This window comes from Cottoperca gobio, chromosome 16, assembly GCF_900634415.1.
Source record: "Cottoperca gobio chromosome 16, fCotGob3.1, whole genome shotgun sequence".
In the NCBI taxonomy this organism is placed as follows: Eukaryota; Metazoa; Chordata; class Actinopteri; order Perciformes; family Bovichtidae; genus Cottoperca; species Cottoperca gobio.
The window spans coordinates 10,658,404-10,680,429 of record NC_041370.1 but is presented as its reverse complement, the minus strand read 5'-3'; the positions used below and the strand labels follow the sequence as shown (position 1 = coordinate 10,680,429).

The 22,026-nt window shown below is 41.8% G+C and overlaps 3 protein-coding genes across 8 annotated transcripts; all 3 read right to left on the bottom strand.

Moving 5' to 3' along the window:
- Positions 1–843: 843 nt before the first annotated feature.
- On the bottom strand, positions 844–6,337 carry LOC115021702 (protein S100-A16). Its single transcript, XM_029452307.1, has 3 exons — positions 6,185–6,337; positions 1,432–1,554; positions 844–1,303 (listed from the first exon to the last, which is right to left on the bottom strand). The coding sequence occupies exons 2-3, from the start codon at positions 1,549–1,551 to the stop codon at positions 1,148–1,150; spliced, it is 276 nt and encodes a 91-aa protein (XP_029308167.1). The 5' UTR covers positions 1,552–1,554; positions 6,185–6,337; the 3' UTR covers positions 844–1,147.
- A 440-nt stretch (positions 6,338–6,777) lies between these two features.
- LOC115021604 (protein S100-A11-like) lies at positions 6,778–9,476 on the bottom strand. The gene is made up of 3 exons (XM_029452137.1): positions 9,337–9,476; positions 9,040–9,200; positions 6,778–7,308 (listed from the first exon to the last, which is right to left on the bottom strand). The coding sequence occupies exons 2-3, from the start codon at positions 9,166–9,168 to the stop codon at positions 7,174–7,176; spliced, it is 264 nt and encodes an 87-aa protein (XP_029307997.1). The 5' UTR covers positions 9,169–9,200; positions 9,337–9,476; the 3' UTR covers positions 6,778–7,173.
- Positions 9,477–11,193: 1,717 nt separating this feature from the next.
- On the bottom strand, positions 11,194–21,628 carry pbxip1b (pre-B-cell leukemia homeobox interacting protein 1b). Of its 6 annotated transcripts, none has more exons than XM_029451737.1 (12): positions 21,498–21,628; positions 19,444–19,520; positions 18,900–18,975; positions 18,523–18,593; positions 17,181–17,583; positions 16,494–16,565; positions 15,528–15,773; positions 15,332–15,355; positions 14,814–14,866; positions 14,411–14,524; positions 13,950–14,184; positions 11,194–13,828 (listed from the first exon to the last, which is right to left on the bottom strand). In XM_029451737.1, exons 2-12 carry the CDS (start codon positions 19,492–19,494, stop codon positions 12,333–12,335), a joined length of 2,841 nt encoding a protein of 946 aa, XP_029307597.1. In that variant the 5' UTR covers positions 19,495–19,520; positions 21,498–21,628; the 3' UTR covers positions 11,194–12,332. The 6 variants fall into 6 exon arrangements, with proteins under 6 accessions (XP_029307597.1, XP_029307598.1, XP_029307603.1 ...); XM_029451738.1 differs by having other exon boundaries at positions 11,194–13,825; XM_029451743.1 differs by having other exon boundaries at positions 14,094–14,184.
- Between the last annotated feature and the right edge of the window lie 398 nt (positions 21,629–22,026).

The window sequence follows — 22,026 nt, the reverse complement described above, 5'->3', positions numbered from 1 at the left end:
TGTAGCACCGATGAATGGAGCCATCACACCTGGCAGCCATGCAGAGAAATCCCTATACAAAGACTAAAACATACACAATGGCAAACATGCTTATGCAAGTACACACACGCACACACACACACACACACACACGAGTACTTTACCAAACACATTCGCACCTCAAGCTCCGAAACACACCACATGCTACCAGTATAATGGATATAGTGAGAGCTAAAGGGTTTTGCATGAAAAGTAGATGAAGAGCAAAAAATAAATGACAGAAAAAGACACATGATCATGTACACTTCAATGAATGAGCTCGAGAATCATTCTCGTGATGGCAAACAGCATTAATGGATTAATGCACAAGCACTGCGGGATGTCATGAAATGTAAGTTTGCTCTGCCGTCCTGGTAAGTGCATCTTCTTGTCTGTGTGTCGGTGCTGCAGTATATTGTGTCAGTGAATGGGGTGACACAGTGTGTGTGCACGCTTGTATGCACTATATGTGTGTATGTATAATGTTGCAGAGTGGAGGTTGGTGCACAATAGAAAGCGTATACTGTGTGTCAGGATCTGGTTGCAATAGTTGATGCATCTAAAGGCTGCTGAGTTTGACTAGTCAGGGATGTCACGGCTATATTTAGCAGGTTGCTGGTAGCTACGGAATGAGCAGGTATCATTGCCTGCGGGACAATGTCAAACCATATCAGGGAAACCACGGTACACATACCGTGTTTCGTTGGGTTTCCCAGCAGAATTGTACTATATTTTGGAAGTCAATGGGTAACGTCAGCAATTAGACACTTTAATGAAAATGCAATTTAAGAAAGATGGAACCTGAATTAAAAACCGCACACAATGTAGTTTTATTATATAAAGCTTTTATTTTGAAAATACAGTGAGTATCTCTTGTATAATTGGTATAAAAAAGACACTCCCATCGTAGAGTCCTTCAATGTGTCCTTGACAGTGGAGATCAATATGGTGTGAATGAAGATAGGCTGATCTGGACAGACATTAAGAGCATTATACAACTGGTTGATTCACTGACTGTTTTGTATATATGATGTTTAGAGCATTTGGAAATGAGAATAGAGAATAAAAGATACAACAAAAAGAGGCTGTTAATTTGCTGATCCACCAAACACTGCAGTTTCACAAGCATCTATGGTGCCTCTGCAGTGGATCCACTCTTGCTCTGACTGAGGGAGCTGGCCAGGTAACCAATCAGAGTGAGGTATTCCTGGAAGCTGACTTTTCCATCATTGTTCGCATCCAATCCCTGCTGCATCTCCTTAATGGCAGAGGAGCAGTTGGTATCCTGAACACAACAGGATAGACAGAATAGGGTATTTAGAAAAAGAAAAAAATAATTCTAATATACTGATGGATTGTGTGTGTACAGCGAAGGGTGATGTAGGACAGCAAAGAAAATATGTAGTTCCTTACCTGCATGAGGCCACCAAGCTGTTTCTTTACCAGTTTCTGGAAGCCACCCCCGTCTAGGTTTTCCTTCCCCCTGGTAGAACTAAGAAACGTGGTCACCACCGTCTTAATGGCTGACTCCATTATCTAAAGAGAGAGAGACAAGGACACAAAGTGAGAACTGAGTGTTGGAAGTGGCAAGGAGAAATATGGTCATATCTTAGACACTCAGACATCATGCCGTTGGCTACAGTTCCCATGAATTTTATTAATATGAAAATATATTTACAATGGGGCTTTGGGTGGATAAAAGGCTTATTTCAGTTATTTAGTGCATCATTGGAGAAGAGAGTACATCATAACCTTGGAATCCTTGTGCACTGATCTTAAGATTGGGGATTCATAATTAACTCTCTGCAATTATATTATATATTCAAATGTATTAAGATTTTGCACGTGTGATATGATTGGAAACATACTGAAATTAAATGTAATTCAGTTCAGTTGAAAACCCGTTATAATAGTGATCAGCAAAGCAAACGTGCCTGAATTGCCATTTAAGCCAGACGGGAGCAGCACTGAACGTGACACAAGTGTAATTCTTTGGTGTCAGATGGATCACATCTTGAATTGTATGTGCCATGAACATAACATAAACATGGTGAGACACACAAGTGATGTCAGCATAGAAGAAGAGGGAGGAGAAGGATGTGGAGGCGAGGCGGGGAGGGGGAGGGGGGGGGGAGGTACTGAGCCTGGAGGCTCTCTGAGGTAAACAGAGCGGGAGAGAGGGAGTGATGGAAGGTTGAAGAGGAGGAGAGTCTCTGAGGTAAACACAATGGGAGCTGTGATCTCTGACTGTGGATATCTGATCCCCAGAAGCCAGCGGGAGGCCACAGGTTCAGATTACTGCCTGCTGTCCGTCTGCTGCAGCACACCTCCCCTCACACTGTAGGAACACACTGCACACTGTGCTTAAGTATGTACTGAAAAACATCACACTGCGCCAATGGATTAAACCAGCCTGAGACATCTAAAGCTGCGGTTATTGAGAGGATCTGTGTCAAAAATCCCCAAAAAGCATTTGAGACAAGCAGTTTTAAGTTTTGGTTCTTTCCACTCACTGCTTTTTGCTAGTTGAACGTTGCAGGAAGGACATAAAGTAGATGGAAACACATCACTGGATGTTAAATCTGGTATCAAAACAATAGCTACAATACATCTCAATTCCATACGCATGTAATTCTATACAAATTGTGATTATGTTGTATACACTGGAAGTCAGTTTGCATACTAAAACCACTTATTCACTTGTTTTTTTTAAAGTGAGCTGTTGATTAACCATAGGAAAAGCACAGGTGTAAATAATAAAACTATTGATGGCCGAGTTCCATTTAGCTGCTTCGGTTTCAGGCTCCTGGTATTGTGCATGCCGGCTCCCTGTCACACTGTCACGGCTCGCTGGGACACATGAATAGAACAGAGCCGTCGTTATTGTTATTAGTAACACCTGTGCTTTTGCTACTATGGCAAGTGAAAAAATGTGTGCTGTGAAAAGGTCTGTTGTGTATCTCACAATGCAAAGCACAAATGAAATAGAGGGGCTTCTCACAGCTGTGACAAATGTAATATAGAAATATAAATCTTCTCTTGGTGATGAGAGAGCTTCAGGAAGATCTTTAAAAAATATATTGAAGTTGAAAAGTGACAAAATAAAGTATAATCAAAACAATTAAAAAGGCAAAAACGGTATATTATGACAATTTGACTGTATACTTTTATTTGTTTTTTATAATGTGTACAATTAATATGTAATAAATTGCTACACAGCTACAGTTTGACTGCCATCCATCATCGCACATATTGCATCATTTCCTTTTCCTTCAATTTGTGATTTAATAATAGATAACTGCAAAAACAGTACATTATGACGATTAGTATTTAATACATAGTGTACACCATTGGTATGTAGCATGACATTAAAACAGCTGATGATTTCATACAATAACTGCAAAAAACAACAGACCATAAAAAATTGTTTGTTTGTCATGTGGAACTGGGACATAATGTTACACCTACAGACAGTGTTAAGGGCAGTGAACCTCATGTCACCAGACATAATTCAGCCAGCAGATGGGTCTCTCCACGTTCCTGCTCCCATTTATCTTTCCCTTGTCTCAACAAACAACATTTCCAAGCCAAGTGCTCACAGAAAAAAAAGGAAAAAAAGGGCCTGAATAAATGCTGCAGATACTTGAGAAGAGTTGATAAGTATCGCAGCAGTGGAGTGCGAGGCCTTCCTGCAGGGTTTCCACTGTGTATCGGAAACTACCTGGAGGCAGTAGTGGCCGCAGGATGGGAACTGATGATGGTCACCTGTGGTGATGTTGTCGGAGTAACTGTAGAAGCTGATAAAGCTCCAATCTGACACAGATGTCACACGGCAATGCTCACACTATGCAAACACACGAAGACATACAGATAGAGACAGAAAGGTAGAAACACACACACACACACACACACACACACACACACACACACACACACACACACACACACACACACACATCTAAAGAAGGTCAACAGCAATTAGGACTTCTGTTGCATTAACCTAATTACTGGGTGAGTGAGAGCAGGCACCCACTCCCTGGATTCTGTTTCATGTCTCCCTGCCATGCCTACACACACACACACACACACACACACACACACACACACGCACACACAGAAAGTGAGCTTTACACCGCGTAGTGTCATAATAATACATCCAGAGAAGCATTCATAAAGACAGTACACAGTAAAAGATAATTTTCACCTGCATCAACCTGCCATTCATCAGCTCCAGACACAGACACAGACACAGACACACACACACACACACAGACACACACACACACACACACACACACAAGTGAGCATCTGTCATCAGCATGCTGTTCATCATTATTTAATAGGTTACTATAATTGTCCTAACACCATCCTAACACCCTGCACAAGACGAACAGCAGCAGGGGAGCAGGCAGACCATTGTTTCTGTGTGTTTGTATTCTGTACAGGCCATATATCAAAATGCCTGACAGGCCACCATCCTTTTGGCGTCTTTTCCGAGTGTAATGAGATGAACATGAAACCAAGTCTTCTTCGGTCAGAACCGGAGACATCAGGGCCACAGAATTACAAATGGGTGGAAAGGTGCATGTTGTTAGGTTTGTCGGATAAGAGCAAGAGGTGGCCTTCCTGGGATTGTGTGCTGAGTACAAATGAAGCTCTCCTGCAGCCTCTTGGCACATGCACTCCATTCAGATTCAGAGCCTGGAGATTACCATGACTCAAGTGAAATGAATGCTTTTGTGAGGCCCAGCGTATTGTTTCGTTGGCTGTATTGCTCCTTTTTTGAGGCATTGTATCGGTATTTTGCACCACACACAAACCATTTGAGTGATTCACAACATGTTGAGTCTGAAACTTTTTATAATAAAGCAATGTCTATGTGTGCCCCTTCGTCAACTGCTTATGTCTATGTATTTCTCTTATAAAAATATGTTTTAAAGGCTTTAATTTGTAAATCTATCCCGTAATTTTGAAATGAAAAAGTAAGGATTAAAAAAAATATCATTGTAAATTTTTTTTCCTACTTTCCTATGCTGTTTCTTACACTCTCTCAGACATACTGTATCTTGAAATTGGTTAACTAATTGTGTCATTAATATGGTAAAAGGTTATGCAACATCAAATTGTGGATATCTCTGGCAGAATTCAAGGAGTCTCTATAGCTTATTTTAGCATTTGTTGTATTATTTTATCCGTTTCCCTCCTTTTTTATGTTGTCTGCAACTTGTATGCTGTATTCTTGACCATTCTAGTGAGTTTAGAAATAAATGATGAATAAACGTGGAGACGTTGGTGAGTTTAGTCACTGGCTTTAAGCCTTGACAAGTACAAACCAGTTTACAGGTATGTCCGGTAAGGCCACCAGCCCAGTGACCTGGCAGCCCCCCTGAAGCAGGACTACTAGAAAGTGTTGGTGTATCTTTCATGTCTCAGTGTAAGCTTGTAGACTGCCCACAGAGCACACAGGTCATTCTTCTGAGCTGGCACTTGATAGTTCATGAGCTCCTAAGCATTGATAAATCCCAGTGATCAGCTCCACCCTGGTCGTTTTGCTTGCGCAAGGTGTGACTGACTCACTTCCTCGATGAGCACATTACCTGTCATCGTCTTGGTCGCCATTTCTGCCTGCGCGTCATTAACTACACCAGGTCAACGCCAATCGAGTCTCGCTACCGGAGTCTTATCATAACGTTAATAATGCAGACTGATGAGAGCCAAATCTGACCGTCGATACAATGATCACAGTATGACTGTTCAACGGGGCGAAAACAGCCTCGGCGCAAATGCCAAAACTAATCAGCGCCGTGCGTAACGGAGATGTCAGGGGCTTGCCCGCGTCCCACATTTACATTTGGCCCTAAAAGATCCTGACAGTTTGTAGAGCGGTCAGAGGCAGGACTGACATACTGCAGATAAATAAGTAAACGTAGTCAAGACTCCGGTGTCGCTGGAAGTGTAAAGGAATTGGGGTTAGATTACAAAAGGAGAACTTGATCCATTTGGCCATCACGCTTGGTAATGACAATAGAGACGCTCGCAAATTATGCAAACTGTATGAAACAGCTGGGGAAATAAGATAAATTGATCATTTTGCCAAGAAAACGGCGCAATAAAAGTAAGGAGAAATACAGCAAGCAAACTAGTAATCAGAATAAAGCAGACTTACCGTTAGGATAGGAAAACAAAAGGCAAGAAAGAAACTATGTCGGCAACTGCGCTCCTTCTTTCTCAGATACTCCTCTTCAGCCCTGCTCTAGATTAACACATATCTTTTCCGTGATTTAACTCCTCACTCCAGCCAACTTTTTTTCATTGTCATAGGGCGTGTGCCTGTGAGAGAAGGAATGTGGAAAGAGGCGCAGCTTAAGCAACACAGACGTTTTTCACCAACTTTTTCTAACAAACATTTCCGTTGTTTAAGAAAACAGAGCAATACTTTGTAATGTGGTCTGAGAAATATTTCCAGTTTTTTTATACGTCTGTTTTATACTTTTATACTTTGCGCATTCATCTTTTTTATTTCACAACTTTCGCTCAACATGTAGTAACAAGAGCGCTCTCATAGAAGTGCGCGTGTGTTCAAAGCTTTCCAAACAGACAGATGTACTCAAGCCACACCCTGAAACGTTACTCACTTGTGCAAAGAAAGGAAAGTTAGTGTTCAGGAGGTACGAAACTGTCAAATGAAGGTCTGAGCAGCGAGAAACATTTTGTTAACACTTTATTTTCAGCTTTAAAAAACAGAAAACCCTGCTCTGCCAGCAGCACACTGCTGTTTGTGTCTGAGAGGGAGATGATGAAGATCACAAGACACACACACACGCGCGCACACACGCGCACACACACACACACACACACACACTGCAACTCCCCCATAGACCTGTAAGCACAAGCAGCTGCGACTGTTTTTGTTTCAGTGTGTGCTGGGAAAACAGCTAGGACTGGTTTTAATATTGCAGATTGTTCAATAGTATTCTGTCAGTCTGTGCCTGTTCAGCAGTTGCTGGTGAGATAAACACAGACTTCTGGTTAAAAACACAGCATTGTGACTTTAGGGTGTTTTCCATTTGGCAGTTTTCCCATTTTTTCAAACTGTATGGCACACAGACAAGTCAGTAATACGCATGAAACTGTAAGAGAGTATCTGAGGACACTCTATTGGCCGAACCCCCCATGCTTGCTAGCAAGATGCCCAATCAGCTGCCAGAACTCCATGAAGTTGAGCTCTCCATCATTGTTCTTGTCCAATGAGCTCATGAGCTGGTCAATGGCAGCGGGGTCGGCAGCATTCTGCAGGAAAAACAGGAAGACACTTCATCAAATACGAAGAAAGAAACAATAGTTAGAGTCAGTGTGGACTAGCTGGGATATCATTGGTTGTGTGTGTGGGGCGATGAGACAGAGGCAAGCTGACACCACTGGCACATACACCCAGTTAAAACATTAATGCAACGTCAGCAGAGGTGGTTTGGCACAAGGATCTAAAGCTCTGTCACCATCTAGTGACCAAAGGGATTATTTCAACTGTTCATCCAAGCAGAAACTAATGGAATTTTCCATACTTGGAAAAAGCCACCCTGTAGTTTGTGTTGGCTCTCTGAGGAGAGACTACTTTCTGCCATTGTGCTCTGGTTAAACACGACAACACAACCACAACTACACAAAGCTAGAGAGAAACTTAAAAGTCTCTGAAGAGTGGCCAATCTTTCTTTTCTTTTTTTAAACACACTCAATGCTTTTGTGAAACATTTAAAATGTAGTTATATCCTGTCCTAACAGGATATGTAATTGCTCTAAATCACAGAAAGGAAATGGTGAAATATTCTTTTCAAGTAATGTTTTAATGAAGTCAGAAGAGGAGTAAGACCACACGCATTAAAACCTGCCCATGTAGAAGTACAAAAATGGCCTACTGAACACAAGTATGACTCACAGTTAATTATATGGTCACAGCTAAAAAGGGCCAATGTGGCATCCAGATGATCCCCGTTTCAATATGAATCAGCCCTCGCGAGGAGGCTTTTTTTATTTTTTTGCCTGACAAACAAAAGAGATTCAGAGCAAAACTTGTGTTCTACATGTTACCGATTGTTCTGTATCGGCTTAACTGTACACGGCTCTCGTCTTTCAAGCTGGGATCTGAGTACAGCACTTTAACACACATGTACAGATAAGGTTGGGGATTGTCAGCTAGACCTATGAAAAGACAGAAACGCAACAAAGCGTCGTCTGTCTCTAAATACTTAACTATGTCCCCAAACCCTTTCGTTCCTTCTAAAAATAGCCCTAAACACATACTTATATTCTTAAAAGAGGCCGATTGATTCCCTAAAAACAGCTCGGCACTGTAGCTTTAAGCAAATGTTACTCAAAAAGAAGAAATTAGTGCATTTGTTGGGGACTTTTTTTAAGGCGCGGATTAACACACATTCGGTGCACTAGTGAGTATTCATGGCAGCAGGACGAAGTGTGTGTGTGTGTGTGTGTGTGTGTGTGTGTGTGTGTGTGTGTGTGTGTGTGTGTGTGTGTGTGTGTGTGTGTGTGTGTAATCGATCCAGAATTAACACCGGTGCCCATGTTCATCGTAATGAAGGAACATGTAACTGCTTACTGATGTGTTTCAATAGTTTGTGGACAACAGTGGAGCTCTGTGGCACAGAGGAACAAACTGCATCAGGCTTTGGATATGTGGGAAACACTACGATAGATTCATTGTTGGTTCTTTGACTTTTCATGGAATTTGTTGACATGAAACTGATAGAACATCACTGGTATAAAACTATACCATAAAGCGACTCAATCAGAGTAACAGTAACGTCCCTGCAGCATATTTATGATACATTGTGGATCACAAAACAGACAAAGAAGCAAAAAGTAATTGGCTAAATATTCCAATGGATGCAATAGATATTGGGAGTGAAAACCCTCCACCCTCTGGAATGTAGTACACCAATAAGGAACTAAGAAACTACACTGGTGCATCACTGCAGTAGTGTTGTTTGTTAAACATACAATCCTTACCTTCACAAATGTAGGGAGCTCTGATGTGACCAGCCTGTGGAACTCATCTCTGCTCAGTGTGTCAGAGGAGCCATCGCTGCCAGCGTACGCCTTGAATTGGGACACCAGCACACCGATAGCGGACTCCATCACAAGTCAAGAAGAGGCGGACGGGGTTTGATCTTTGGGCAAATATTTCAGAAAAGGTAAAAAAATTAGAAAAGCTGTCGCTGATGAATTTGCAAAAAAAAACAAAACAGTTTATAGATACAGAATAAGTTCAAGTTTGGAAAGTTGCAACACAAATCAGACACTCACCAATTCAGGTATTTGTGTGAATAGGTTGTGAGGACACACATCTTCCTGGTCTTTTTCTAGACGACCTGTCCTGGTAGAGAAGATAGATCATTCACTCATTTCTCTCTATATATTTACAGCTTGTTTTTCCTAAACACTAATCATTGCATCCAGTAAAAATGTAAACCATGTTTCCCAAACACCACTGGACCCTTTTTTCCATGACGTAATTGCCTCTTTCAGATGCAATCTCAGCGAGTAACTAGTCTCTGGCAGGATATGGGTCGTCAGGATGAATCACCTCATTCAGGAAACCCGAGACTAACAATCAGAGTTGGGACGGGTTAAACACAGTACTAACAGTTTAATGTTTCACTAATGTACTCTCACAATTTTCCTTTGGCTTTGTACGAGTGTGAAATTGTGGTTCAAAAAAAAAGAAAAAGCTACAGAGAGCAAAAAGAAAGCAGTAAATCAGATATAATTACACAGTCTCTGTTGCAAAAACTTTTGAGAACGAGCCACTCGGGTTTCACTTCAGAGGAATGGTATCATTTAAACCAAAAGCTCCGACAGGATGTGCACAATTGGCATATTATGGAGGCAGTTAGTGCTGACGAGCACAATGACTTTATCATCCAAATATCCCCACACCTAGTTTTCTTGTCTCAGCTGCATCACAGACACACACACACACACACACATACACCTGAAACAGCAGTCTTCAGTTCTTCTCCTTCCATTCCCTCGGCCATCGTTGTGGAAGGAGAGTGCAGCTACTAACACAAAATAAATGACTTACAGAGAGAAATCACGTACAGTGCTACTTGTCCAATGATTAATGCATTTGTGTCGAAGGATTTGTTGGGTCAATATTTCAAAACATAATCCAGAATTCCTTGATTGCCTGCTGTGCTTCACTCATGCAGCAGCTGGCCTTCAGGGAAGATGCATTGTCTACTTTAAATGTTTCACGCAAAAAAAATCAAATGAATAAAAGTGTAGGAAGAACTCAGAAGTCCTTAAAGTTCTGCACGTGTATACAGTACGGTGTCTCTTTTCACAGACTTCATTAGGTGGTTATCCATTATAGAGAAGGGTGCATTAGGGAACGTAAACCTGCTTGAGATGTAGCTTTTCCAAAGAGGGGGCAGTTTAAATTGAGTGTTTCTGTTTGTGCGAGTGTGTGACATTAGCTCTGAAGCTACAGTTTCAGTTCCAAAACATTATGGAGGAATGGCCCGCACACTTTATTGTAAAGGGCTCAAGTATCATTGCTTCCAACATTTCTCTTGGATCTCACGTAGTTACAACATATTCTGATGTAGAGTGTTTATGTAAAAGGTTTTAACATTTAACCCGGGCCGGTACTCTCATCTCAATGATTGACAAAACACTCAGTGACTGAATGACGTGAAGTCCTCTTAGTTAATCTCACCCTCTCCTTTTTCCGCTGCTACCATCAGACAAGCTGTTGCTCCACCCATCCAGATACAGGGAATATAAAAAAAAAGAAGGAACAGCAGGAAAAGTATCCCCGAGTAGAAGTTCACATCAGTCTGGCAAAGGCAATCCAAGGAGAAAGGAGATGATTTGTCTGCAATGGCACAGTAACACATCACTCATGTTGTCTTTATTCAAACAACTTTTTACAGATCCCACTGACTTTGAACAGAAATTGGTGGAACAACTGTTCAAACTAAACAAATTACCACAATGAAATAACAAAACAAAGATCTCCTTCTTTCTAACCTTGCAGAATCCTCAGGACTTGTAAATCAAATTCAGACAAAGAAGTGAAATTACGGCGTCTAATAATAAAACACGTACATGTTTGCAGGTGGCAGAGAAGAAAACTGCACAAAAGACAAAACCAAGTTATTTAAAATCACAGGGATGAACCAAATTTATTATAATGCTCTTGTGAACAGACACAGCATGTGATTCTGCACCCTCTGAAAAATAATCTCTCATGTGGCTGTTCGGCCCTTGAATCAGAAACATTTAATAAGTAAGCGTGTAAACAGAAAGCAAGGACAGCATGCTTTTTTAAAAACTCTTTTTTGACCTCAGTGGCAACAAACAACCTTATAAATAAAAGCAAATGTTACATTCATGATAAAACAATCATTAAGGACATTTCAGTGCACGGGTTCTGTACCTGAAACATACATGGTGATATCTTATGTGCCACTAACAATTATATATGCATCTATATTATGCCAATCTCTATGAAATAAGTTATGTATATATTTCTGAAAGCATAGTTTAATGCAATATGTACAAACATTCAAAACAAAAGCAATGCAGACTCTAATTTCACATATTCACTAAACCTTTTTCAGCAGTCGGACATTAAGTGCCAGGCTAAAAGCAATGAATTACATAAAGACGGCACACTGTAGGTACAGCATACAGGTACATCAGTGCAGTTTGCAGAGGGAGAGGTGTGGTGTGGGAATAAGACTATACAGTATCTATTCTTGCATGAGAGTCAAATCAACATTCCTATCAAGCTAACAGGTTTATTCTCCCGCAGGCGAAGGGAGAATGTAGCAGTGTGTGCAGAAATGACTTTCACACAAACGGATGTTCAATTTAAGAACTCACGAGTAAAATAAAAACATAGATGTGCTCTTTTTTTCTATGGATTGAACACTAGAAGAAAGCGCACACGGAGGCTAAGTAATGTATGCATTGTGCCTAACTTGTATGTGAAGCCTCTAATCTTCTACCTTAAGTCATTATGTAGACGCGAGCACTTTCTCCATTGTCAAGGACTAATGTGTGTGTGTGTGTCAGGTCAAATACTAAACGACCAACAACAGTGAAATGACATTTTAAGTTGAACAACAGATGTAAAGGGGTAAAATAAGATCCTGTAAGAATCTGTGACAGGATGATAAATGTATACTTGTAAGCGTTTGTGGTCCAATATAAAATGTTCCCTTTGAATAACCTCTCATCCCTCATGACTGCTCTTAAGCTACTTTTGACAGATCAATTCCATCACTTCATCAGCCACGTCCTTGTCCGCTCTCCTTCCTCCCCTCCCCTCTGGATCGCTCCTCTTCCTCTACAGCTCGTGGCACTGAAAACTTTTTCATGACTTCTCTTTCAAACTCCTCCATTTCTTCCTCGAGGGCGCTGTCCTCGTCCTCGTCGTCTCCTTCCACCATGTCTTCCAAAATATCTTCCAAGTCCTCGACGAACTCTTGAAAGCTCGTCTGGTCGTGGACAAAGACTCCGTCCTTGAAGAATTCCCCGGCGAGCTTTTTGAGCTCTTCTCTTTTGGAAACGTCCACTCCCGCCTTTTCTGCTTTGGCTAGGTAAGTCTGGAGGATGGCCTCAAACTCGACGAGGGGGACGGGGAGCAGACCCTCAGCCTCAGCGCAGGTCTCCAATGAGTTACACTGCTTTGGTGGTTTGTGGTTGCGCTGGAGGCGGTCTCTCTGCTGGACCCAGTACTCGGGCTGTTCCAGGGAGGGTCGGCTGTGTGTGTGAGGAGGCTTCCCGTCTCCCCACAGGTGCTCTTCCTTGTGGCCGCGATTACCGTTAGACTTGTGCTCAACTTTGTGTTTCTGGGAGCCCGATTCATCCTTTTTCCGATCTCCGTTGTGTTTCTTGTCTTTCTCTCCTCCCCTCTTCCACGGCTCTTCTCTCTTTTCCCACTGTTTCTTCTCATCTTTCCTCCCCCACTCCTTATCATCTTTACTCTTCCCCTTGTTCTCGCTCCGCTGTGTCCTCTCCTCCTTCCTGTCTTGATTTTTCCTCTCTTCCCACTGTTTCCTTTCACCCTTTCCTTTCCCTTCTTTACTGTGATCTTTGCTCTTACTCTTGCAGTCACCTTCTTTTTTCTTCCACTCTTTCTTCTCCTCTTTGCCACTTTCCTTGACGCCATCTTTCCCCTTCGTCCATTCCTTCTCTCGCTTCCATTCCTCCTTACCCTTGTGCTTCTCTCCGTGGTCTTTTCCCAGCTTCCAATCCTTATTCTCCTCCTTACCCTTCCATTGTTTACCCTCCTTCACTTTCTCATGCTTTGCTTTTTTCCAGTCTTTCTCCTCCTTCCCTTCTTTTCTCTCACTCTTTTCTATCCACTCTTTCTTCTCTTCCCTATCCTTCCATGGTTTTCCTTCATCGCCTCTGCTCGCCTTTTCTTTCTTCCATTCTTTCTCCTTCCATTGTTTTGTCTCATCACTGGGTTTCCTTATCGTACCTTCCTTATCTTTCTCCTTTTCAAACTTTCCTTGCTCATGTTTCCCCTTTTTCCATTCTGATTTACCTCCATCTTTGTGCTCCTTTTTCTCCCCTTCTTTCCATTCAGAATTCTCTTTCCCCTCCTTCTTGCCACTCTTATCCTTCTTCACATCTTTCTTTTTCTCCCTCTGGTCATCCCATGGCTTCTTGGGCTGTCTCTCTGTAGATCCAGCTGTGCCCTGCGTGCTGTCCTCTGGCTGTCCACTGGAGGGCGCTGTGGTGAGCGTCGCAGGAGCTTGAGCCACCTCACTGGCTGCTAAAGGAAACACAAGAATTAAACTACAAAGATGACAAGTGAGCATTTAAATAAGGTGAACACAAAAAGGATGAAACATACTGCACTTTCCCTAGCTGTCTACAAACTATCATCCTGGTACCTGAGGGGAGTCTTAATTCAGTCACAGTGGATCTCAGAGTTTCTAGTTCTTTGTGTAGGGCAGGGACAGACTCCAGCTCTCTCTTCATCCTCTCGTTCTCTTTCTGAAGGACAGGGAGAGATGTCATCTCTTTCTTCAACCTACTGTTTTCCTTCTCCACCTCCTCTCTCCGCAGCCGCTCCTTTGCTCCCTCTGCTGCTTGTCCCACGGATACTTTTAGCTCTTCTTTCTGTGCCTGTTTGGGAAAAAAAGAAAAAAAGAGGAAAAGAGGGTCCTGTGACACGTTTAAGCACGACACACATTCATGTATTTATAACACACACACACACACACACACACACACACACACACACACACACACACACACACACACACACACACACACACACACACACACACACACACACACACACACACACACACACACACACACACACACACACACACACACACACACACACCTGAAGCTGGGCTTGTAGCACAGAAATCTGCTGGTTCCCTTTGGCTAACTTATTTAGAAGCTCTGCACTGTCAGCATCTACTGGGGGTGGAGGAACCTCTGGATTAAGCCACTCCTGTCAACAAATGGCACACACACATCTCAGAACAACAATTGCCTGGCAGAGAATTTGAGCGAGAGAAAGAACAAAAGTCCAGAGTAGCACAGTTGGTAGACAATAGCCGTAATGTTGCCAGAGTTGTGGGTGGTCTCCTGCTGAACATATCTCACTGAAGATGCATGTGGTGGTACTCATTGTGCTGTAAACTAGGTACACAAATAGTATTTATAATGAATAACAGTTAGAAAGAACACAGAGAGAATGGAAGGATAAAAAAAAAAAATGACATCGACGTCAGACTGACCTGTTTTCCTGGTGCCTCTGCATCTTTCAGCTCCATTGTACCATAGTCACTCTCTGCAAATGAATTATGCAACGCTTAATGTTCATGTGAATAAATACACTGTCAGAGAACACGAGCAAATATATTTGCATATTAAAGAAAAAATGCCACATACCAAAACAAAGATGAAAGCTTTTAAAATAAAACGTGCACTTCTCAGCTGAGTAAGGGCATGTATGCACTGTGGAATATCTAAAATAAGGTTATGGACAACATATTTCATTCAAAGTATTTACACTAATCATGCTAGGAACAATTCATAAAACTCTACAATTCCAGCGTTTCACAAGAAAAGATATGGTGGTCAAACCCAAAATGATTGGTGATGTTGTCTAAGGTTTTAATTTAACATCAGCAAATAAGCCTCGTGCATAAATCATTGTCTCTTGCTCACAAGTTTGCATGCGCATTCAAGCACACAAGCACATGCAGTGGGAAAGAAAGCACTCGCAGACACGTACAGTACACACATAACCTACCCTCATCCAGGTCCATGAAGACACCTGCAGGTATAAAAGACTTGAGTCTCAGAGCACTCTCTCTAGATTACTGATAGTAACTCATCATTTTCCTAAACACTAACTTCACTTTACCATCTTGCAATTCATCCAAAATGCATCAACAGTACCATTGTTGATGTTTACCTTCTCAAAAGGGTCATATGGGGATGCCTACCTGACAAAAAGATGGCGCCAAGGCCTAACAGAATGACTGCCCCCAGCATGCACTTGTTCACAGAGAACCCGCTGTCTTCCTCCCGCTGTGGCAGCTGAAACTCTTCCTCTCTTTCCTCTTCCTCCTCCGCCCTTCCGATGCGCTCCAGGGCCGCTAAGAGAGACCTCCTCCTCCTCACCTCTGGCTCTGCCTCCTCTCCAGTCTTCTCAGTTCTCTCCTCACCCACCTCTGAATCCACAGGGGAGTCTGGAGCAGTGGCAGGGAAGAGTATGAAAAGCTGTTAAAGTATTTTTTTTACTTTGCAATTTACATTCTATGGGTACCCCCAAGGCATAACTGTTCAAAACAGCTCATCATTTAATGTGCATGTATCCATGAGGCTGTTATTGGCCATATTATTAATAAAATTTAAAAGCTGTTGCACATTATTGCTCTTGCAATTACAAAGTTGATGTTAGATAGCACAGCAGCTGTAGCGCTGTAAACGGTCTAATGCTGCAAGTATACTCCTTTTGGGAGATAAGACTTGCTTCTTTATTGGCTCTGCTGTGCATGGCACGCTGTTTAATTTGCTCCATTGCCATTCCTTATTTTCTTTTAATCTGGATAAATAAGACTTTAAATCGCCTGGAAAGTGATTCATTTTGGAATTTCTGGCAGCAAAGTTTCCAAACTATTTGCATCACAATTTATTGTAGAAGGAGCAGTGGCACTATAAAAGGGCACGGTGAAATAACTCACTGACACTGCACTCTAGTTGGTAAACACAAAGTGTATGAAAGAAATGCACAACAGAGCAAAAGAAGACTTTTTTTTTTTTTTTATGCCGTAGCGAGAAAAAATAGCCGACTAAAAACTACACACTGCAAAAAACTTTAGAGGCCCCAGTTCCTCTGAAGCCAATTTACTTCTGCAGGGTGTCATGCAACTGAAAGTCTCTGTCACATCATGCTCCCTGCCTCGTACCAACCACAGCCTCTCCAGACCTCCTGGCCCAGATACTGAACAATTCCATAACCAGCTGGTCCACCAAGTACACTTCAAACACAAACAGTACATACTGCTTAGTCTCCAAAGAGGAAAAAGAAAAGGGTACAGAGGCATACCAGGTGATGATCTTTATATAACACAATATAATAAAGACGGATACTGAGGATATTAGAATATTTAATGGACATTTAACCCCAAGGTCAAAAATACATCTTCCTTCTCTTACCTGTAGTGCTATTAGTCAATGTACATTGTTTTGGTGCTTCATGCTGAGTGTTGGAGATATTGGCAGTAGAATATAATCGAGCTTGACGGTAGTTTGAAGCGTAGTTTGGTAGAAAGAAAATGGTTCCTACATGAAACTGCTCACAACAAGTTCTATGGTTTATCTTCAGTAACCAGGTCATGATTTCTGGAAAAAGACATTGAGTTCTTCAAATGTGGGTTTTCTTTTTGGCACCAGACGCCGAGTGCCATCTAGTTCTGTTATACTGAAGAGAAGGCACACATCTCTACGGCCGAAATATCCAACACTCTGCAACTCACACCAAAGCAATATAAATTGATGCTCAGCACTACAGGTAAGGAGGAGAGATGTGTGATTTTGGGGTGAACTTTCCCTTTAATCTAATAATGACATGACTAAAGTCTCAATGTTCATACCTGCCTGTTTCCCTAAGTCAGTCGTTCTCGGAAAAAGGTCTGAATCCTCTCCTTCATATTGCAGCTCCTCCCCGTTCAGCGGATGCAGTGTTGCTTCCTGTGTGAGCGTTTCTTCTTCCCGTGTGAACTCCACCCCTCCCAGAGTCTCTGTGCTCAGCAGCGAGGCCGGGGGCTCATCAGGGGAGGGGGTTATGTGGGTGTAGGAGTCAGAAAATGAATCCGGGTCAGGGCCGGACTGTGCCGGGCCCTCGGGTAGGCCCTCTGACTGGCTGAGCGCATCACTGCCAGGGACGAAGCTGCCGGAGACTTCCAAAGAGGTGGGAACAGGGGCAGCGGTGGGAACCGAGGTGTGCTGCTCTGCGCTTGTGTCTCCACTCAGCTCTGACCGTTTTTCTTCTGATACCTGACACAAGAATCAGGTCATCAAAATTCCTGAAGGTATTACACTGTACGTCACAGGCTGAGACTAATTCAAAAGCAAAAGTTTGACATTTTGGGCAGAGAGTTAGCGGAGGAGTTCTACATCGCTCTTGTATCTGTACGGTAAATATAAAGCTACAGCCAGTTAGCTTAGTTTAGCACAAAGACTGGAAGCTAGCCTGGTTTTGTCGAAACGTAACACAATTACTAATTAACACATTATAATCGCTCTTTATATCTTTGGTAAAAAAAACTAGAAAAAGAACCGTTGTACAATGGGATATGTGCTGGACTATTTATTTGCTATGACCAGTTTCTAGGCAACCAGCGCAGACTCCAGGACGTTACTGGTCCCCAATAGTCCAGGAGGATATCGTTACCTTCCAACCGAGCAAAGCCAACCGTTTCCAGTCTTTGCACGAAGAGAAGTTAGCCGGCTGCTGGCTATAGACTTATACATCATAGACACATGAGAATAGTTTTCATATTGCTATTCCTTTATATAACAAATATATATATGAAATAGATATAAGTAAAATGTTTGAGACTTTAATTGCTCTAATCAAATAATGTACACTTGTTTTTAAGTTCTTTAAATATAAATGATTTTATAAATCCATCAGGAAGCTGAAGCTTGGTAACAGCTGAACTTAGTCATCCTCTGAGTGTGAATCCTTAGTAAGAACAGTGATAATGTGGCGACACAACTGCTGGCCAATCAGAATCCAGCTCTCCTGGTGGTTATGGTATTAACACTTTAAATGTATATCCTCTGGCAACTCAGAAATTATTATAGTAACCAAAGTATGGTATAATTACATATAAAAAGACAGCAGAATGCCTTCTTATGTAAATTATAACTTCATATTCACATAACACAAACACATATGACATTATAGAAAATGATGTGTATTGCTCTTACCAGGTGGCCGTCTGCAGACTCCGCACTGTGTGCAGGCTGGTTCTGCCCAGAACCTGCTTCATCAAACACAGCTACAGGAGGCAAGAAGGAAGATGTTTAGAGCAATATTTTAACATAAAGCAATTGTGATTCTTTGAAATGCAGCAATTCTAACTTGGGATAACTGTCAATAGTGACACAGAAATACTAAATGATGAGCTGTGGTAATGTAGAATATTGTTTTGCACTTTCAGGTTGATTTGTTTGATTCATTATCAGAGAAGGCAAAAGTAAGTAAGTCAAAAGTATAAACTAGATATTATAATATGTCTGTGTGTTAGAACTATTTCCTGTGCCATACATAATCTCCTAATCCTCAAATGAATTGTGACAAACACCTGCTGCAGATGTAAGGCTTTCTTCATGGTGCTCTTTACCCTCTGCCAAAGGCCTCAGGGTTTCAGCGACAGTCTCCTAGGACAAACAAACAAACGGTCAAAGGACGCAAACATCATAGATATTATTGCAGGAGCTATCCAGGCTAATCATACAGTCGACTGTGTGACTATATGCTTCTGAGCACCAGGAGTGACTGAGCGTCTCTCTCTTAAACAGCTACTTCCAAAGTGCCACTGAACAAGGCTGTGTGTGCGCGCGCGTGTGTGTGTGTGCGTGCGTGTGCGTGTGCGTGTGCGTGTAGGATAGACTTTTCTCAGTTTTTTTTATTCTTCGTTCACCGTAGATGCATGCAGGACAAAGACCAAACAAAGTGAGTAATTGATGTACAAATCATCACAGTCTTATTATACAGAAACCTACTTCCTATCCAGGTGACCCAAAAGAGAAATCAATTGGGACAAGGAATTTTCTTTTATAAAAATAAAGCTTTTTCAATGAGGTCATGCACAACTACTTCCAATGCTCTTTACAGACTGGGTTTACCTCAGGAGTGAGTATAGTCCAGCTGTTGTTAGCACTGCTGCCACCAGACATGGCACCCTAGAGGCTTTGCCTGAATCCTGAAACACAAGAGGAACATAAAACAGATTACATGATTATTAATTGTTCACTAAAAAGAAGACAAATTGAACGTGTACTCCTTTGTGTCTGTATACACTCTGCATCAAAGATGGCTGTGTGATTTCCCAACAAGGTAAATCCAAAATGTTAAAAATGGAGGATTGGTGGAAATTTAATTTTGGTTTGTTAACACTGCACTGCATGTTACTGCAGCGACAGCTAACAACCCCAAGTGAAGCAGGTACATTGTTCAGAGGATTGCCACTAGCCCACAATCAGAGTGACAGTGTGAGTACTGCAGCTCCAAGATATTTACATCTTCTGTGTTGTCATGCACAGGATTTGAATACATGCTTTTGCTACTCAGCCTCAACCATTCTGCCAATAAATGGAGCTACTGTAACACATTGCCTGTGTGTGTGAGTACATGTGTGTATGTGTACAAGAAGTCCAGTTCGTTCCCTGGGAGCATTCAGTTCTTCATTAGTAGTTTGTGTGTGTTGTAGGCCTTTTGGTCACCCTGGCTTTTGACTAGCTGGGAAATGTTTTGGCACGGGATGCAGGTAACTAAGGCCTGCACCATTCTTGAGATACAGACAGCAGAAAGGAGTGTCCATTTCAAAGCGACCCGTCTGTTGATATACGTCTACAAGCCAGTACATTTCAACAGTATAATAAATAAACCTATTCCTATGTGGAATTAGCCTAGACATTTTACTGTAAGATAAATATATAGTGCTGTTGTTCCTAAATCTCTGTCAGCATTAATGTATCTGAGCAACACAACTCCTTCCATAATCCAGACCAAGATCACTCAATCGGAGACATAGACGTACATTTAAATTTCCCCTCCTGGTCAGACACTAGAGTCAGGTATTACAGCTGTATAAAGCTGTTTCCTCTCAAAACAGCAGAGGAGGACATAACAGAGATGCAGATGTATCATGGGTAGTCTGGCTTTCGTCAGTGAAGGCAGAAAGAGCTAACCACTTAAACATTAACACCACATTTTCTGGGTAATGACACACTTCACTCCCCAAATTCAATTCTCTCCCAGCTCTACAATTTAGGTCTCCTAATCAAGTGCCTCCCAAGAGAAGTCTACTGAATCTAGCCTAGAGCCCTCGGAGTATTGTGGGGCATATAGTGGAATGGCTTAAATAGATACCGGCTAAATATAGCTACCATGAGATTGACTAGAGACAGAACAAGAGAGCATACAGAAGACGGCCATGGAGAAAACAACAGGCAGACATGTATTCTAAGGATAGTGTTAAAAGGATTATTTTATCTGCACCACAAAGCCAATGCTTTTACAAGAGAATAAATCATTCTCACTGTCTAATTTAACCTGTAAAACATCATATCTTCATATTTAAAGATACTTGACAAGCCTGCCTGATCTCCATTTATTAATACTATACTACTTCTTAAGCAAAACACTGTCAAATAAACATAACAGATAACAGCTGGAGGCCCAATCTTATCATCTTGGTCTCAGCAGGGGAAAATTACCAAAAAAGGTCAAGAGAATAAACTACAGGACATGGTATTAGGACAGCAATGTTAGGCTGTCAGCAAAAAGCACCATAACCAGCATGTTCACAGCTATTTACACGCTGCATCATTACATTATTATGTAGCTCAGTTATTCAGACCTTAGTTGAAGGGGTGTGAGGCCTGTGACAGGAAATGTCATATGGGCTCAAAGAAAAATAAAACTTAACACCGCGATAAACTCAGAAATATCACTTTTTTAGACGCGTTAAAGGCCAGTGTGAGAAAAGTAAAGCACTAGAGGAATATAGTTGACATTAGCCATTAAATTACACAACTTTCCATTTTAACTGTCAACCGAGCAACCAGGAAAAAGTGTGTGAAACGACGTTGCGACGCAATTGAAGAACAAACAACAGACGTTTTTACTTTTACATAAAAACACTTGTAGGTTTCTTCATATTTCAGGTTATTCTTACCGTGGTTCGTCGCTTAACTTCAGGTCCCAGTGTGTCACAGATGAAGCTGCAGACACTTCTGATTCTTCCCATCCAACCTGCGAACTTAGAAAGTGTCTCGTGAACTTGCATGACCGACTCGCACCTCGTCCAATCGCAGACAGCGTTGGCTCTGGACACGCCCCTCTCCTTTCAGCTCGACCAATGGCAATGCGGCGTCAATATTCTTCACTGGGTAATGTTCCAAGTTGATTGACACACGCAGGTGATGGCGAGTATGTAAAACATACATCATCTTACATATGATAACACCACCAGTCCTCGGTGTTTAATGCTGGTAGTCCACAGGCTTGGGTCGATTCAGGTTAGTTTTTGGACACAATATCTTCCTTTCCCTTATAAGACAACGTGTATCATGTTTTTGTTCAATACATAATACATAATTCATAAATTGGATTTCTATAAAGGACATACTACTTTGCAAACAATGTCCAATTAAATAAATATAAGGCTTACAGTCTCACAAAAGTCACATGAAAGCTTAAACACC

What these genes read in the sequence shown, in the direction of transcription:
- LOC115021604 (XM_029452137.1), bottom strand. Translation starts at nt 9,168, where the DNA reads ATGGAGTCCGCTATCGGTGTGCTGGTGTCCCAATTCAAGGCGTACGCT. An exon ending in AGCTCCCTACATTTGTGAAG is followed by an intron (nt 7,309 to 9,039) that starts GTAAGGATTGTA and finishes TTTTTCCTGCAG; the next exon opens with AATGCTGCCGACCCCGCTGC.
- pbxip1b (XM_029451737.1), bottom strand. Translation starts at nt 19,494, where the DNA reads ATGTCTGGTGGCAGCAGTGCTAACAACAGCTGGACTATACTCACTCCT. An exon ending in AAGCCTTACATCTGCAGCAG is followed by an intron (nt 18,594 to 18,899) that starts GTGTTTGTCACA and finishes TGCCTCCTGTAG; the next exon opens with CTGTGTTTGATGAAGCAGGT. An exon ending in TGACTTAGGGAAACAGGCAG is followed by an intron (nt 16,566 to 17,180) that starts GTATGAACATTG and finishes TTGTGTTTGAAG; the next exon opens with TGTACTTGGTGGACCAGCTG.
- LOC115021702 (XM_029452307.1), bottom strand. Translation starts at nt 1,551, where the DNA reads ATGGAGTCAGCCATTAAGACGGTGGTGACCACGTTTCTTAGTTCTACC. An exon ending in AGCTTGGTGGCCTCATGCAG is followed by an intron (nt 1,304 to 1,431) that starts GTAAGGAACTAC and finishes TGTTGTGTTCAG; the next exon opens with GATACCAACTGCTCCTCTGC.